General features: G+C 44.6%; 1 protein-coding gene across 1 annotated transcript; it reads right to left on the reverse strand.

Moving 5' to 3' along the window:
* Window positions 1-23: 23 nt before the first annotated feature.
* On the reverse strand, window positions 24-2507 carry CD93 (CD93 molecule). Its single transcript, XM_080931151.1, has 2 exons — window positions 570-2507; window positions 24-327 (listed from the first exon to the last, which is right to left on the reverse strand). Exons 1-2 carry the CDS (start codon window positions 2483-2485, stop codon window positions 303-305), a joined length of 1941 nt encoding a protein of 646 aa, XP_080787277.1. The 5' UTR covers window positions 2486-2507; the 3' UTR covers window positions 24-302.
* Between the last annotated feature and the right edge of the window lie 17058 nt (window positions 2508-19565).

Consider the following 19565-nt stretch of genomic DNA (forward strand, 5'->3'; position numbering starts at 1 on the left):
TCCCACCTCATCCTGACCCCACTCTTCTGACTCCTTACACCCTGATCACAATCAGAGGAACCAGTTGCTGTCGGATTTGAAAAGGGTGTGTGAGTGAGGCCTGTCAATATCCACAAAATTCCCCACAGTTGTCATTTTATCTCCCCAGGCATATCAAAGGCACCAGAAAAATACCTGCCCATCCCAAATCACCAGGTTCTTAAGGGGAAGGTGAACAATTTTTGCTGAGAGTCCAGTCCAGTCTTTCATTATGGTGTGGCTTCCCCTCATCTAAGACCGTAGTGGCAGCTGACAATGCGTCTTCAGCAGTCTGTCCCAGGTGTTGGGCTGTAGAAAACAGAAGATTACAGTATGAGAAGCCATGGAACTCTACCATATCTACACCCTTGGACCCCCTTGCCTCTACTCCACATGAACTCACAGGACAGACAGGCACTTTCTGGACTGGGCTGCTGAAGTTGGCTTTAACAGCAATGGGCAGCTGACTGCTTCTGCCCCTATTTTTGGTACGGTGGCCTGTGCCCTACATCTGCCTGCCCAGCTACCCAAGTAACCCATGGCTTCTTTACCTGTACTGATTCTCCGGGGCTCGACTCTCTGCTCGCTCTGGAACCCAGGAATAGCTGTCAGTTGCATTCTGGGACTTCTTCTCTTTTATCTCCTCCTTCTTGGCTTTCCGTTTAAGATAAATGAGAAGTCCTAGGGCCAGAGCCAGCAAGAGTGAGATGGCTACCACTGTCCCCAGGATGTAAAAAAGAAGCAACTTCTGCCCATCGGTGTCACTGTCGCTGTGTGCGGCCACAGAATCTCCATGTGTTGGTTTGCTGTGGCCAGAGGTCGTGGGGAGGTATGTGCCCAACTCCAACCAGACATCAGACGCCTCACTAGAGAGTACTATTTCTAGTGGAACAGAGGCAGCGGGAATATCCGATTGGATGGAGAGATCTGTGGTCTGTGCTCTGTTGGAGACATCCTTAGAGCCACTGGGAGAACTGGGCATTTCGGTAGGAGGCAGAGTACTCACTTTTCTGTCACCTTTGTCTTCCTCTTGGGGAGGCCTGGCTGTTGGTTCTGAAAACACAGGGCCCCTGGTACAAGACACCCCACTGGAATCCAGCTCCCAGCCTGGTTGGCAGCCACACCTGAAGGAACCATCTGTGTTGATGCACAGGGTATCACATGGAATGCCCTGTGGGTCGGAACACTCATCTATATCCTCACACTGGGTACTGTCTTCCCCAGACGTGATATAGCCCACTTTACAGGAACAGTAGAAAGAGCCGTCAGTGTTAGTGCAGCTCTGGGCACAGGGGGGGTGGGCAGCAGCACATTCATTCACATCCTCACAGTCCTCCTCCTTGGAACCACTGGGTTGGTAACCCACCCAACATTCACAATGGAAGCCCCCTGGAGTGTTGACACATTCCTGGGCACACGGGGAGTCCTGGCACTCATCTATATCCACACAGTGCACTTGGCTAGAGTCCAGCTGGTAGCCTCTGGGACAACTGCATGTATAGTTTTCGTTGAGTGATACAAAATGGCACATGCCACCTCCTGTGCATGGGTTTGAGCTACAGGGGTTCCTGGAGGCACAAGTTACTAGGTCATCCAGCAGCCGGAATCCAGGCCGGCAGCCACAGCGGAAGGAGCCATCCCCACCTTCGAAACAATCCTGCTGGCAGCCCCCATTGTTGAAACTGCAACCAAACTTGGGGCTGACACAGAGAGGGCCTGAGCTGCCCCAGTGGAATATTCCTGGAGTCGTTTCCTTGCATAGATAATAATTGGTCTTAACCTCAGCATCATCCCCACAAGCCACATTGGCTACAGAGGCAAAAGGCACAGCCTTCAGAGAGGAGGTAGTGGCCTGGAAAGGGGTGGTATAGGTCACCTGCCCTGGACCACCCAGCGCCAGTGGACTGCACATGCCTTTAAAGTTGAACTTGCACAGGAAACCTTCAATGCTATTACCTGGAGCATCGGGGGTCCCACACGGACTCTCATACCACTTGGGCAGATGGCTGGGGTGAGGTGTCAAGGACAGGTCCAGTATCAGGGACACACAGCGTTTAGATACACAGGAGCTCTTGCTCGCTTTGTACCAATTTGAATAAGTTGTGTCCTCTCCACCACCCACCCAGCTGAAGCCCTTCATTGGCAAATCTTGGTACGTACACTTGCCCTTCTCTCGCTGGAGCCCGATCCAGAATTTGCCCATCTTTGCTTCCAAGGGTGCCTTGGTCTTCAGAAGCTGAGCCAGAGCTTGCTGGACACGCCGGGCCTCCTCCTCGCTCTTCACGGTGGCAAGATTGCCCCCATTCTCATTGCAGCGATGCTGGGCTTCGGCCGCACTCAGCTTGCCCCAGTGGGCTGTATAGCAGGCAGTCCCCTCGCAAACCACAGCCTCTGAATCAGCAGCAGCCCCTGCCCAGAGCTGGCCGAGAAGCCCCAGCAGCAGGAGCAAACCAGTTGAGGTGACCATTCTTGTGTGTGTGTCCTTCTGGGAGAGGATAGACTCCCCCCACAGTGACAGCAACAGCCACTGGAACCTGGAGCTTGGCACCAGGCTGTGCTCTGAGGAGAGCGGAGGGCTGCACTTTCCTGTCAGGCTACCACAGCTCTGGTGTAGAGGTTACAAAGACTCCGAGGCTTTTCACGTCCTCCTGACCCAGGGCGCATCCTGTGCTCTCCTACTTCTTATTTCTCACCGGATGCTGGGGTTTCCTGCCATGAATAGCGTTGTGAGTCCTGTTGCCTTCATCACGCTTTTGTTGTTCACAGGGCAGTCTCTGGCTCAGAGCTGTGGAAACACGGTAGGGAACAGAAGAGCCAAGAGATAGGGCTGCTTTATTTTGAGTCTGTTCACTTTCCCATAGCATAAAGAGCCCCACTGGCGTGCTGTCCAGTGAGCAGAGGCTTTGGGGGATAGGGACTTAAAAAGGATCATCCAAGTAACCCATGATAAAATTCCACTTCAGATTGCAAACCACCAGAAGGGAAAGAAAAATATGTGAGGCTTGGAACACAAGGCCATGGATTATAGTTTTCAGCCTTTTTTAGAAGCAAACTGGATCTTTTTCCTATCTTTTGCCCGGTCTCTGTTTTTGGAGTCTTTTTTCTTTTATTCTTCCCATCATGAACTTTAAATAGACAGGAAGCTTTTAAATAGGATTTTGGCTGTGGGAATTTCTGGGTTTACAACAATGTCAGTCTCCCTGAGAACAATTTCTTTTTTAAAAAAAATGGGTGAAAATCATTAGTTTTTAGGGTTTCCTAGTACAGTGTGAAATATCGGGGTCTCCCAAAGATCAGAAAGATAGGAAAATGAACCTAATGAGGAAGGAGTTACAGATTCCCTAATCCAAGGCTTAGGAGGAGTTTAAAGGCACAGGAGCAGAATCAGAGGCTATAGTTCAAAATCAAGGTGTCAGAATCAAAGCCAGGGCAGGCATTATAACTCAGAGCACCTGGGCCAAGGCCTCTGAATCAAAGGGTTCTTTACCCACAGCCAGCCACTAGATAGTGGAAACTATGCTTAATTGCCACCCACCACCACATTCTACCTGACCCCAGCCAAACTCAGACTAACACTTTGGAATAAGTGTTTAGAAATAAAGAAAAGCAGTATTAGAATGAGACCACGCATATGAGCCAATGAGCCCAGCCTCCCAAGACATGGTAAAAGCCACACCACAGAGTCCTCTCAGCTGAGGCAGGATTCCGGGCAGTTCTTGAACACTCTTCTATTGCTGGCAGCTGGTTACCCTGTTCTCTCACTTGCTCTTGAGGTCACTTTGCTAATTCTAAGTCTCCCAGACCATGTGCCCCTTCCACAGGCAGGGCTTGACATAGGCAAATGTCCTGATAGATTTTTGTTGTTGTTGTTTGGTTTGGTTTTTGTTTGTTTTGTTTTGTTTTTTACGATGCAATTTTTTCTTCCCAAGATGCCCACAATCTGACTGGGACTAGAATGTGGCATGCAGAGGAAGCAACTTAAAGAAAATGTGAAATGTGTGTTACCACAGATTTCCAGTGTCAGTGGGAAGTGGGGAGCTATGGAGACACTGAAAGGGAGAGGGAGGGAGAAAGAAGTTAAGAGAGGGAGAGGGAAAGAAATTAGGAGAGGGAGGAGGGACAGAAGAAAGGGAGAGAGGTGGAGGAAGAAAAATGGAGAGAGGTCATCAAAGCCTTTATTGGGGTTCAGGGTATTGTCTAGGCAGTTTTTTTAGGGGAGTGCTATCTGGGGTTCAGAACAAACAGGCATGATTCCCAAGAATTCACTCAAACATTTTCTCAGGTGTTCATAGAATTCCATCCACCTTATCAACCCAACCATCCACTTAGATGCTCAGCCCTCCGCCACCAGTCTAATGACTTTTCATGTTGTATGCCAGGCTAAACACTGAATTACAGGGAGGTATTCTTACCTTCATGATTTCAAAAATGAATACATGTGAGCAATTCAGTGTTGATTCACGTCACTGAAGGCAACATGAGGCAAAGCATGGGGTGGCAGAAAAGACTGTTATCTGAGTCAGAACCTGGTCGTGGGAGGCAGGCAGTATGGAAGGGAATAAGAAGGCCAATAGAGTCAGACTCTAAGGAGGCGCTTCTTAACTGTCTTAGTCAGGGTTTCTATTCCTGCACAAACATCACGAGCAAGAAGCCAGTTGGGGAGAAAAGGATTTATTCAGTTTACATCTCCACATTGCTGTTCATCACTAAAGGAAGTCAGAACTGGAACTCAAGCAGGTCAGGAAGCAGGAGCTGATGCAGAGGCCATGGAGGGATGTTACGTACTGGCTTGCTTCCCCTGGCTTGCTCAGCTTTCTTTCTTATAGAACCCAGGTCTACCAGCCCAGGGATGGCACCACCCATAATGGGCTGAGCCCTCCCCCCTTGATCACTAGTTGAAAAAATACCTTACAGCTGGATCTCATGGAGGCATTTCCTCAGCTAAGGCTCCTTTCTCTGTGATAACTCCAGCTTGTGTCAAGTTGACACAAAACCAGCCAGTACATCAACCTTCCTAATACTGTGACCCCTTTATACAGTTCCTCATGCTGCAGTGACCCCCCACCATAAAATTATTTTCATTACTACTTTTTAACTGTAATTTTGCAACTGTTATGAATTATAATATAAATATATGACATTCAGGATATATGACATATGGCCCCTATGAAAGAGCCGCTCAACTCTCAAAAGTGTTGCAACCACAGGTTAAAAAACTCTGCTCTATAGGGTATATAACTAAGAATGGAGTCCATGTGGGAAAGAATATACATCATGGCCTTGTGGACAAGGGGGTTGAATGCAGTGAGTCTAGAGTTGGAGGCATGGGAGGCAGGATATAAAAGAAGGCAGAGCCATGTGAGATCAAATGGTTTGGGATTTTCTTTGGAATCCTTTGGGGGACACTGAAGAGGCAACATAAAACCATTTTGTGGACAGTGGGAAGTGGTGTTGGGAGGTGCTCAGCATGCAAACATGGGCTTCCAGGATCAGAAAAGGTTGTGGGGACTATTCTAGAACAATCCCAAGCCTGGTGGGTGCTCAGAGCCTTGGCCTATAATTCTGTTTCTGCTCTGCATTCTTGTTGAGTACTCTGAGATTTCTTTCTCAATTAATTTTAAAAGGTATTTTGCATCTCCCTGGGAGTGGAATGTTCTGGTCTCTAATTTGACAACAGTTGGTAGCAGACTAGTTACTTGGTGAGCATTCCAGCATCTATCTGGCTTCTCTCTCTCTTTTCTGGGAGGTATAGAAACAAACTACATTGCTCTCAGTGTAACAGTGTAACACACACAGCATCTCCTGCCCTGATGCAACCCTCTGCTGTGGTTCCTCTGTGGTTTCATCTTCCTGGAGTGCAGAATAAGCACCTACTATGCACCTGGCAGCATTATTACCCACATGGGTTGAGGGCATGGGCTGCACTGCATTATGAATCCTGTAGCAAACAGAATGAAGAAGGGGCAAGAGAATAATGGGAAACAGGGTAGCCCCAGTGACCTCAGCAGCTGCTGCCTTGGTGATGAAGGACAAGTTTCAAAGGTGAGCCAGAAAGCAGGGTGTCCCTGGGCAGAGGGTCAGGACATTCCACAGAGGCAGCAACTAAACACGGGGGGGGGGGGGTGTGCAGGCTGAAAACCTAACAGATGCAGGGAAGCAGGTAGTGATTCATCCACAGAAAATTTATAACTGATAAAAACAAGGTCTGGTTGTGTTTTATAAAACAGAAAGAAAGAACCAGGACATGTTTGATGGAGATGCAATATGGTGCAGGGGAGGGGATAACTTTGCTGGCCCATGCTGAGGCATCCCTTCCCCTTGAGGTTCCAGCCATACAAAGACCAAAGACCAGACCAGTGTAGTATAGAATAGAGTTTATTTAGGGCATATGAAGGAGAGTTGTAAATAAAGACAGAGAGAGTGGGATGGGTGTGGGGAGAGGAGTAGAGGCCATGGAGAGATGGGGGGAAGGGTAGGGAGAGAAAGAACAGACTGGGAAGAGAGTAAAAGGGTAAGAGGGAAAGAAAGTGGGGAGGGGGCAAACAGTTCCTTTTATACTGAGTCAGGCATACCTAGATGTTGCCAGATAACTGTGGCATGAAGCCTAGAAGAAATGCTAACAGGGCTGTCTTTTTATTTTAGCTGCTCAGCAAATAAAGGCACCTTTTTACAAGCCTGATGACCTGAGTTTAAGGTCCAGAACCCAAATTATAGAAGAAAAACTGACTCCTATAAGTTGTCCTCTAACCTACAAACACACACACACACACACACACACACACACACACACACACACACACAAATTTCTAATTGAAAAACCCTTTATTAACCAGTGGACCAGCAAAGAAAGCCAGTTGTCACAAGTTCCAGTCACCTCCCTAATCATTTGTGAGGAATTTTGCTAGAGGAGAGGGGAGTCTACTGTCCTCCAGGCTCGGTGTTTCTTTTCTGGAGAATAATCCTGTTCTGGGAGGGTAATTTTGAGCCTGTGACCTGAAAAGCTCAGGGACTAGACAAACCAGCTTCTGAGAGTATCTGTTTTTGAAAATCTGGTTCTAGTTGTCCTTGAGTCAGTTCTGGATGTCTTTCCTATAGGAAGCATTTAAACCTTGTTAACTAATGAATTTGTGTCTCTGTGTGTCCAGACTTGGAGCCAATTTCAAAACCACCCTTGGTCCTCAGAGGGTAAGCTTGTAATAGCTAGGGGTCACCCAGCAGGTATGACAGACAAGACCCTATGATTCCACATTCTGTAGTGGGTTCACAGTGAATGTTAATATCAGAGTGTAAGGGACTAGATGGAACCTGAGCCACCAAGATACCATGTGAGTCAAGGAAGTTCATATTTTCCATCTGTAAGTTTAAATACAGTCTGTGCAAACAAACTAACAATAGATTAACACACACACACACTTGGGAGGCATGAAAAATAATGAAACTCAAAGAAAACGTCATGTGAGACTTAGGTCCTGCCCCTTTACTTATCTGTATAATTTTGAGTCAGGGTCCCTCTCACGATATAGCCCAGGCTTGCCCCTAACTTTTGAACCTCCTTCTTTAACCTCTGGAGTGCTGAGATTACACTCATCATAAATGCCCTTTTCATGGAGGTGGGGCACAGAAAATCTAGAGCAGCAGTTCACAACCTATGGGTCTAGAACTCTTTGGGAATCAAACAATCCTTTCACAGGGGTCATATATCAGATATCCTGTAATTATATATTTACATTTAGATTCATAACAGTAACAAAATTACAGTTATGAAGTAGCAACAAAATAATTTTATGGTTGGGGTTACTACAAAGTGAATTAACTGTGTTAAAGGGTCTCAGCATTAGGAAGGCAGAGGAACATTGATCTGTAGAATAATCTGAGGGAGATAAATGAACCCTGGAGCCAAAGTGAATTTGTCTTTATAATCTGAACAAGCTTCAGGGACATATACCAGTGTGGACAACAGAAGCTGTTGCCATTTCTTTCATGTTATAGATGAAGAATTTGGAGAATTGGAAGCAGCCTCCACTGTTGGGTGGGACTGTGCTTAATGAAGATAAGGGTGCTAGCACCTGCTCATTGTCAAGAATGTTTCATTTAAAATGCTCAGTGTTCCAAAATGCCATATTTTGAGTGTTGGTTTCTGATTCCCAACAGCAACTGATAGGTTATTTCTCTGATGGTGAAATGAGCCAATTCAAATCAGATTAGAATATATTAAGGGCAGGTTTACTTGGAAGCTGCTCTTGGGTGAGAGTTCACTGACCCCAAGGAATGGGGTCAGGAAAGTCACCATGGGGAGGGGGGGAGAAGAGGGGGGAGAGAAAAATAAAGAGCACACAAGCACAGAGAGAAGAAGGAAACAGAAAGACCAAAATGTCTGGATTATATAGGGAGAAGCCTCTGGCACAAGGGCAGATCAGCCCTGGGGGAGAAAGTTCAGGATTGGGGGCAGGGTATGTCAGGTAGGGACTGAGGGATGCTGGGAGAACCTGGAGGCCAGGTCTGCTTTGCCACGTAAACACTTCAGTCCCTTGTTGGGGGTGGGGTGGAGGGAGTGAGGGAGAGTGAGGGTGAGGGTGGAGGTAGAGGTGTGGAAACCAAACAGCAACTACTTTGGCTAGAGAGTTTAATGTTCAAAATTTAAGACAAGAACACAGAAAAGAGGTTGTGAGACCCAATATTTATTAAGTACTTGAATAGTACGAATAGCGTTTGGTTTTGTTTTTAAGACACGGTCTTAGGTCTTACTCTATAGCTCACCCAGGCTAGCCTTAAACTCACTGTAATCCTCCTGGGATTATACATGTGAAAGTTTGTCATGAATAGCATTTTTACAATTGAAATGTCTTCATTTTTACTTCTGCTATAATATTAAAGAATAAACCAAGGAAAACTATTCATATTAGTTACAGCACAATTATTTTCAAAAGCCTTCTGTTGCATAGAGATGTGTTATACTGCAATAACCAAGCCTGAGCACAAATGTCCCAGTTTACTATAAACAATGACATTCTAGGAAACAGTTTTTATGTTAGAGTGTTAGAGATTGATCCTTGCTCCACACCAAAGACAAAAAAGACACCCATACTTAGTTCAAATGTCACTGCCTGTGACTTTAACAAACTACTGAGCCACTGTGGTCCTTCTGTCTCTGCTCCTCCTGGGGCTTAGCCAAAGAGTTCACACCTGGGAAGCACTCAGACAATTGCCATCTCTCCCTCCCACCAGGAGCCTGCTTGGCTCTGCCTCCTCAAACCTGGACCTTTTCTGCTGGCTCTGAACTTGGGTTGAGTCTTCCCTATTTATACTTGGCCTCGCAGTTTATCAAATGAGGAGAATAAAAGCCTCTATTGCCCTCCCCCCCCCGTGGAGAGGATTAAATGGAGACAGCAATTAGCCCCAACAGCTTCCTGCCAGCACCACACTAGAAGTTACCAGCTACCAGTGGGTAGACTATTGTGTCTAAGACTCTAAAGCAAAGAGTGACAATTGCATCTTCTTCCCTTTTCACCCAACTCCCAACATATACACAAGGAGCAGAGGACTATCTCCTTTACTGAAGAATGGAATTTGTGTTTTTTAAAGTCTTCTACTTGGGAGCCTTTGTTTGGATCCTTGTCTAAGTAAACATTCTTTCTGAAGCATTATTGATTTTTCTGCATTTAGCCTCCTAACCTAATTTTCTCATGCACGGTATTTGTGGAAAGTCTGACAGGGATGAACAGGATGAACACTGACTTTAAGATTGACTTGTACTCTTTGTTGACAACCTGCTTTGAAGAACAGAGGCAATTCGTCAGCTTTTGGAAAAAGATAAATCATAAAAGAAAAGGGAGCTTTGGCCAAATCTTTTTACACAGAGCCTCTAACAAACAGCCTTGGGCCTGCATTTGTGGCTGGTGTAAATGGCATTCAGGGTCCACTCAGCACCTGCAACATTCTGGACAGTTCCAGTCAGCTGTGCTGACAGCCTTTGGGAACTTTACAGTCTCACTGAACTAACACATAGTTTATGCATTCGTACATATCAAAACCTAGTTCTCCATGCTTATAAGAAATGTGATGTAACAGTTAGTTATCTGAAAAGAAACCACTGAGCTTACCACACAGACTTGCTGTGCAGAGATTATGTAATTGCCTTTGGAAAGAAATCTGACTGGAGAATCTTATAGATTCCTAGAGAAGTGTAAGGTAGTTGTGGATGGTTAGAAAGTATCCATAGAGAATCTACCAGAAGCTGGAGGAATCTAGAAGCAAGAAGCATCTAGGTCTAAACTTGGGAGTTCTTGAAGTGGTGTTAGAACTGCTGAGGCTGTTGCAGAGCCCCTGGGAAAGATGGGGCTCACCCTGTGGCCAGGATGCTGCCTTTGTCTCCCCTAGCCTCACCACCAGCACAAAATATAAAGAGTAACTCCAGGCTTCTGTGATTCTGATCACTAGTCAAAACGTGCCACTTAATAGCCAAGTGCCTCTGGGCAATCTTTCATCTCTGGGCCTTGGTTTCCTTACATAGAAGTGATACCCTGCCCAACAGAAAAACAGAAGCACAGGATTAATGAGGTTGCTTAATAAAACTCTTGGCATAGGGAGTACTTAGTTAACAGTTGCCATGACCAGCAATGTAAATATAACCTCCCACTCACAATTCTAGAACTCATGACTATTTCTGCCCTAGTGGATCCTCCAGGAGTGTCTCAGAAGGAAATGAATGGGAGGGGTGGGACTTTCCTATAACCTCAGCACTTAGGAGCCTAAGACAAGAATCACAAATTCAAGGCCAGCCAGAGCTACAAAATAAGACTGTGTCTCAAAAGACTAAGGATGAGCAAAGTTGTTTAGTAGTATAGTACTTGCATAAGATGCATGAGGCCCTAAGGTTAGCATCAGTAACATGTGAAGAAACAAAAATAAAAATGGGAAAATGGAGGAGAAAAAGGAAAAGGAGGAAGCGTGTTCTAGCATGTTCTAAGTCGCTATTCACTCCCTCAGGTCCAGGAATGAAGCAAAAAAAGCCAGATAGCAGCCTGTGTACACAGAGATTATGCAGGAGATGAATCTGAAAGGAGCCAGCTAGGCCAGTGGGCACAGCAACGGATCCTGTAGAGTGTATATTGAGCACGCACGTACATGCGTGCGTGCGTGCGTGCGTGCGTGCGTGCGTGCGTGCGTGCGTGCGTGTGTGCGTGTGTGTGTGTGTGTGTGTGTGTGTGTGTGTGTGTGTGTGAACCCAGCACTGTGGCATGGAATCTTAGACTATGCCCTGGGAGTCACTCCTGCCTGCCTTGAGATGACAGCACCCAGGTGTGATATGAAGGCTTTGGTACCATGTGGCCAGTCGACAGTGTCTTTATGGAGAAACATGGTAATGATACTGTTGAGCTCCTGGAGCTATCTGATGTTTTGGGACATCTAGAAACTGTTGATATCACAAGTCACCCAGGAATTGTGCTGCTGTTGTTTAGCTATTGTTTGTCTCTAAAGATTCACATGTTGGAAGCTTGGTCATTTGTGTAATGGTTTTGGAAGGTAGTAGGACCTTTCAAAGATGAAGTCTAGTGGTGATTAGTTCATGATCACCTTATGAGGGGATTATTGTCAAAATGAATTAGTCCTAGGACAATGGCTTGTATAATAGAGGAAGCCTGGACCCTCATCAGTGTTCTGCTCTTCATAGGCAATTTGGTATCTTTGTCACTGTGACCCCATAGGATATTATCTGCCATGTTGTAAGACAGTCATAGCCCCTCACCAGACACTAGCACTGCATAGTTTGTACGATCCAAGCACTGAAACCATGACCTTTTCTTTATAAATATCCAGAATCAGATACTTTGTTATAGGCACATCATGGACTAAGATCACTTCTTTTTAGCTTCAAAGTACAGACCTTACTTGTTGGACTGTAGAAAAAAGAGACTATAGAGATGCTGCATTTGTAACTTGCAGGTCTACCTGGGAAGCATTTGCTTTGACCTTTAGAGCCCAATGTGCTACCTATGCTTTGGATGCTGGCCAAATCAGAGTTGGGCCTCTCCTTAAAGCCAGCTGAGAGTATTCAGAGCTGTTGGCAAGCATAGCAGTTTTGCAGTGGCTGTTTATGGAGTTCTCCGAGAAACCCTGGTGGCAAGATTCAGTCACACCCTATTTCTAAGAGCTTAGTCTTGCTGAGTCCCTTGGCCATTCCCCAGCAACTGTATTTCTGAAGTGTAAAGAACAGACCCCTGAGATATAGACACAAACACCAGTGAATTCTTCTCTTCCTGGCTTGCCCATGCTGTGACTTCAGTGGAGTAGCTTGACTGTCCTATACTCTTTGGTTTATTTCTGTGACAGAAAGTGAGAGCGGTCAGCCTCATCTACACATCTGAAAGAAGTCAGAACAGGGTAGACAAGACAACCACACAACACAGATTCCACTGTATTCTTATTATATGGATCAATGAAGAACATATGTGCTTGATGCCCCACAAAGAACAAGCTGACTAACCTGAGTTCTGTTCATTTTCAAAAGGAGCCTGGTTGATATTTTTATATTTCTTTTCTTAAAAATATTACATGGCTTCCTTTGTCTCATGTGTCTGTTGATCTCTTGGAAAGAAAAAAAGGGAATCAGGAAAGGCTTTGGGAGAGACCAAGTAAAAGGTCAGAGATACAACTATTCTGCATCCCAGTGAATGCAGATAGTCCATGGGTAGCATTCCCCTCAACTGCTTAAAGCCAAGTGAGGTCTATGTATGCTAACACTGGGGATCTGGGATGTGTGTGGGGGTGTGCTTCTGAGTGGTATGAAGCAAAATGATCCTTATCAATTAAATATACCATGCCAATGGGACTATCCAAGATACAAGCAAGACTGGAACCTCTATGCCAGAAACCATCATGCAAAGACTAGACTGAGGTATGTTAGAGAAACTTTGCACACAGTCCATAGTGTGAAAGGGGTCACATCCCTTGCTCTCTAGCTGACTCTCCTAACTCACCTGTCATCTGTATGTCTTATTGCTGGGATCATTTGTTAAATATTATTTCACCAGGGGCTACATTTCATCATCCAGTTTCACTTCCCATAACAGCTTTGGGATGGATCTGATTTCAATATGAAACTCTGAATCACGATGTCATGCCCCACCTTAATCTTGCATGGCAAGATTGCCTACTACAGAAGCACAAATATGTTCTTCTAAGCACTCTCGCATATCTTACTCTCCTTTCCAGGTCCTTCTAGAAAGTGAAAGTTAGAAAGTGACCTGGACCTAGGATAACAGTGCACTGAGACTTCCTCAGTAACACAAGTACTCAAGCCTAGGTGCCTCCTGTTCATACATTCTTATCTAAAATCCATGCCTTCAAAATGAGACCCATGGTCCTCACTCTTAATGACAACCTCTAGACATGGCTTATGTCTTTGGAATGAAGGAAACGGTTGGCTTCCAAGTCAGTCCAACTCTTTATCACTTAGTGGTTGACCCATACTGTTTTTTAAATATTTGAACCAATTGCTCACACTTCATTGTGGGATTTTAAATTTAAAAAAAATAATAAGATTTTATTATCTTATGTAAAATCACAGTCAGGCCTTGTTAACACCAACTCATGACAACCAGCAGCCTCATTGGTACTCCAAATAACCACATATATCTCTTAACCTCATCAAACAGCAAATCAAGAGCCCATATTCCTACCAAAGTAGATCTGCAGCTGGAGTTCTCTGGGGGGGTCCCTTTAGGATCTATGTTCATTTTTCTTGGTATAGACTAGGCAGTGGAGAATCCTAAATATAGCCTCTAATTAATTTTGATGCCTTTTAGATGAATTCCTTCCTTATACTTTGTATAAGAAGCTCCGTTGTGTACCAGTTGCTGAATGAATTTCAATAGATGTCACCTCTATCCAGGTGAAAAACCTTGACAGGTTTGAGTTCAAGATGGCCTGTCTAACTTCTGGCCAACCCCTGACTCAGGGGGGACACATTGCACATACACATTCTGGTCCTGAGGCAGGACAGAAAATGTACTCAATTTGTTCAACACAGAGGTCTTCTGAGGTCTGCTTTGCAAGCTGCTGGGTTTAGATGAGCTGCCTAGAAATACAGTGCAAAAATAGAGGAAGCACCTGGGTTCTCCAAGTCTCCCAGAACATGGAGTAGGACCCAGTCATGTAATCAGTGCTCCTGAGGCATCTCCTATGAAGTCATCATATTTTTGCTGCTTGAGCAACTTAAGCTTAGGTTATTACTTATACTCCATTTCCCTAGACTTCTAAATCCTAAAAAAATCTACTTTGTGAGACAAGAAGTGACTCGGAAGCATTTGGAGTCTTCCCCAGGTCTATAGGCATGTGGTCAGTTTATAGAGGCAAATCTCCACACAATTCTAAGGGTTAAACTCCCTTGCAATTTCCCATCCATGGTAGAGATCAGAGAAAGCCTTCCAGACACTTGCTTCTGGTTAAAAGAGTAGCCTGCCTTCCAGGCAACAGCTGAGGCATAAGAGGGAAGTGGCTGCTGATTCTGGCACAAAGTCCACGTAATGTCTTTGTGATGAAAAACACAACCTCTGGGAAGGCTGGTTTGTTTATTATTTGTTTGTTTGTTTACTTTTGCTGTCCTGTTCACGATCTACAGCTTGTACAGTGACAGGGGAGAACACAAACAAGATCATAGGCCGATGTGCCTGAGCTGGCCAAGATCTGGTATTCACATCCATTCATGTGAAGACATCACCTTCCTTTTTCCCATGGGAATAAACCTGGTATGCAGCAGAGTGAGATATTTGGCCTGTCCAGGTCTCAACATGCCATAGCTGTTGTAAACTTACTGAAAGCATCTTGCATCCTCTGCCTGCTCATGCTGAAACATGGTATTGTCACATCACACTAAGGCAGTTTCACAAGGTTCCCTAAGATGGGCAAAGCCAGAATACCTGAGGCTTTCAATGCTGCACCTGCATGATGATTCAGTGAGAATGTGAGGAGTTTCTTCCAGCTTTTGTTCTACAGCAGGAGTGATTTGGGTGTGTTAATAAGTCATCTCTGAACCCTAAGAAAATGTTATAACCTTAAAGGATGATCAATTTGTAGGAGTGGTGTTGTCCATTGCAAAACCAGCCAGTTCTATTAAATTCAATAAAACAAATGTATTTCTACTGAAATCCAAGTTTCAGGTTGTAGAGACAACTGCCCCATGAGAAAATACAGTCAGGCCAAGAAACTAAAACTCAGTATGTCAAAAATAAATAAATAAATAAAGGCGGTAAGAGGCCATTTGAGTGTAGCTCTGTTGTATGGAGTTTATGATTGATTTCCCATGTATTTCACAACCCAAGACTATACATGTGTGTGTGTGTGTGTGTGTGTGTGTGTGTGTGTGTGTGTATCTTATTGTACAGATAAGGGGTTTCATTATGACATTTCTACACATGCATAGATGTGCTCTCATTATTATACTTATCCTCCATTTGCCTTTTCTTATCCCTCCTTTCCTCTTCTATATCCCTAACCATTTCCCATGTGAGAGAAAGTACAAGCTATTTGTCTTCCAGGCTCTGGTTTATTTTGTTGACCCTGATGATCTCCAATTACAATTGTTTTCCTGCAAATGATGTGATTCACTCATTATGGCTGGATAAAACCGCATTGTGTATGTATACCCCATTTTATCTTTTCTTCTATCGGTGGGTATCAGGGATGATTCTATCACCTAGTTATTATGAACAGTGCATAAATGAATGTAGTGAAGCAGATATTTGTGATGCTTAAAGATTCAGAAGGAGTAGGAGGTTGATTCAAAATTCCAAGCTCCAAAACTCTTCCTCCTCCAGTCAAGACCCTGGTCTCCAATGGTGTGCTTACCACTCTTGTCTTCTCAGCATCTCTTTCTAATGTGCTCTGTGGTCTATGTCTTTAATGTCCTAAGGCTCTTTCACATATGCTTCTCATCCCCACAGGCCATGACAATCTACGGTTACTAGATCCTCAGACATGCCTCCTAATTTTCATGTTCGTAGATGCTTGGTAGGTGATATGTCCAAGGTTTCTTCTCCCTTTTCTGATGTTGGGCCTGTCTTGTTTATACTTCAGTTATTCTATACAATTTTACTTCCCAAAACTTTCAGATCCATGGCTTCACCTATCATAGTCTTTTTTTTTCCCTCCAAATCAGAGCTCCCAGCTGCCTGCTCTTCCTCCTCTGAGGTTACACAGTCACCAAGGCCAAACTTACACTGGTATTCTCCCAAACCTACCCTTCACCTAGTGACATGCTAAGTGTAGAAGATGCTCTATCCTCCTACCTCCCCCAAGCTTGCCAGGCTTGGTCCTTCACTCAGACTAAAGCAGTCTTCACTCCACCTGTTACTTCACCTCACTCCCTTGATCATATGCCCAGCATGATCTGACTACTCATACACATTCTCCCTCAGAGAAACCTGACGAGGCCTGTCATGGATACTCTGACCAGGTTGAGTGTGGAGAGTACGGCTCTGGCAGGTCTTCCCCCTCTGACACTAAAAAGAATACATTCCTACTTTGTATTCTTCCGGATGGCTTTGTGGGAGGCAGGGCCCTGGGGCTAAAGCCAGGACTTCTGGATGTGATAGTTCATATCTGAGATGTCTCCAACAGACTCATGTTTTAAAGCTTGCTTCTCCTTGGCTTGTGGCATTGTTTTGAGAGGTTGTGGAATTCCCTTACCCCCTAGTGAGGCCTGGGAAGAAGGTCACCAAGAGCAGGCCTTTGAAGGAAAGCTGGCTTCACATTCTCTCTCTCTCTCTCTCTCTCTCTCTCTCTCTCTCTGTGTGTGTGTGTGTGTGTGTGTGTGTATACATCTGTGTGTGTTTCTATCTCTGTTTCTCCCTCTCCTTGATCTGCTATCATGTGAAAGGCCTTGGACATAATCCCTTTGCCATGATTTGAGCTACTCCAGCTTACGCCATCGCTACTTATGATGGATTTTAATTCCTGTAACTGTGAGACAGAATAAATCTTTCCTTCCCTAAGTTGTTTCTGTCAGGTATTTTTGTCACAGCAGCACAAAGGCAACTTACACACAATCTTTTCAGCTCAAAATCAGAGCCCTCAGCTGCCTGTTCCTCCTCCTTTGAGGTTGCACAATCACCAAAACCACCCCCACACTGGTTTTCTCCCAATCCCACCCTTCACCTACTGACATACCAAGTGTAGTTCTCCACATGGCTCCAGGGACTGACATAACTGGCACAGCAAGGGCAATGAAGAAAGAATGGACATATAGATACATGAACAAAGAAAATCTGTAATTGGGTAATTTGAGCCCTCAGATGGAGAAGCTGCCACACCCAGAGAATGAAGCATGTTTATTATATACAGTTGGACAGGAAGGAGGAGCTGAACCAAGGCAGCAGAATTTATGTATATGGATGAAGAAGGAGGTATGTTTAATTAATGTCAGTAGAACCATCTCTGTAGCCCATAAACATCCAGGAAGAAAAAGCTACAGTAGACATCTTCTATACACAGTGTTGAAATTTGCATTCTGATTAGAGGAAGGTTTTGCCATCCCTTTGAAACTCAATCCCGAGGAAGGCTTTGCCACTCTCATGGGGACTGAGCATTGGAGTTTGAAATGGCCATGCCCATGTGAACAACACACATTCACTGAGGACTTCATTCACTCTACCCACAGGAAATCATTTTCTCATTTCATTCCTTCTATCAACCTGGACAGCAGAGGCTCACATACTGTTGTGCTGAGATGAGTACTTGAAGTCTTTCTATGTAGACAGCTCTTCTAATACCATTCACAAAGGGTGATGAAAACAGGCTTTCTCCAGGGAGGACCAGAACTAACAGGGAAACCAAAGGTGATAATAGAGGAGTTGGGAGTAGTTAAGGTGCCAGAGATAATGACTGATGATGAACTCATAAGAGATAGGAGAGCCAGAGATGATGAAAGAGCCAGGGAGAGTGATGGAGCCACAAATAATGAAGCATACAGAAGTGATAGTAGAGCCCAAGGTGATGATGGAGCTGTGGCTTACTTAGGTCCCAGGAGTGAAGAGAGAGCTATGAGGGAACGGAGGAGCCAAGGGTGCTGAAGGGGCCAGGACATGGGAATGAAGCCAGGAGTGATAAAAGAGCTAAGCGTATTAAAGAGATCAGGTGATGAAGATGGAGCATGAATGATAGCTGAGCCAGGGTGAGAAAGGAGCCAAGGGTGGTGGCATTGGAGCCATGTGTGATGCAGTCCTAAAAGATGGAATAGCCAGGAGTAATGGGAAAGCTAAGATTCTAAGTTAGACCTGAGCGTAGAATAGGAACATGGATAAGAATTTACCAAGGTTCTTACTATGTATTTTTTAATCTGAAGAGTCATTTGCCATGGAGCCTGTCAAAGAAAGAAATCTATACCACAAGTCTTTTGCTCCCTGGGGTCAGATTCTTGTGTATTGATTCTATGTTCACACAAACCTTGCATGCCTCAGCACCTTTATTTTTAATAACCCAAACTAGAAACCACCCAACTTCCATAAACAAATAAATAGTAAAATAAGCTGTGGCTCACTCACGGTATGCGTAGACTCCTTCTCATGGAATACTATTTCGTAACAATATAGGATGAGCTAACACATGTATCAGATTAGCATAATCTCCAGGGAGCCATGCTGAGTGGAACAGTCCCAAAGGTTATGTGTGGTGTGGGTTCATTTACATGATGATCCTGAAATGATGGAATTATAGAAAAGGGACACATCAATGGTTGCCAAGTGGTGAAAGAGGGGTGTGAGGAAAGAGAGCAACTAGTGAGGCTTGATGTCATGGGAAGATGCTTGGGGGATGGAATATATTCATTGTTGTGGGAAGACCCATCATAATTGTGGGTAGGACCATTGCCTAGGTAGGAGATATGGGGCTGTATAAAGACAAAAAGTCAAACTGAGCACTGGTATACTTGTGTTAATTTGCTTTCTGCCTCCTCTTTGTGTTTGTGATGCAATCAGCTGCTTCAACCTTGGCTTTCCCACTATGATGGACTGCATTCTGGAACTTTACATCAGAACAAACTCACCTTTTAGTTTGCCTTTATCAAAGTATTGTATAGCAGCCATAGGAACAGGAATTCAGACAAGTGGTGACCAGCCTCATGTATTGGTGCCATTACAGGCAGTTCTATGAACTAGTGAGAGAGATCGGGCTGAAACATCTTTGTCACTGAAAGCAAATGCTTATTTGTTAGCACAATGGCTGTTCCTCGGGCATTATTTCCCAAAAGTTCTGCTCGAACAGGATTACACTGCAGAAACCACCATCATTATAGCATCAGGAATGGAAACATTTTCTATGAGAGGCACACAGTAAATGTGTGATGGCCTTTCAGTCCTTATCAGATTGTGTTTTTTCCCAGTAACTTAGAAGTACCTATAGATAATATGTAAAAAAAACACTCTATTGGCTGAGTTCCAACAAAACTTTATACATACAAGCTCTAGTCTAGATTTGGACCATAGGCTCTGGTTTGCAACCCTTTGTCTTTTCTTATTGTAGTCTGAATGCACATCTATATTTCTATGGGAGGC

Source organism: Micromys minutus, assembly GCF_963924665.1.
Source record: "Micromys minutus genome assembly, chromosome: 17".
In the NCBI taxonomy this organism is placed as follows: Eukaryota; Metazoa; Chordata; class Mammalia; order Rodentia; family Muridae; genus Micromys; species Micromys minutus.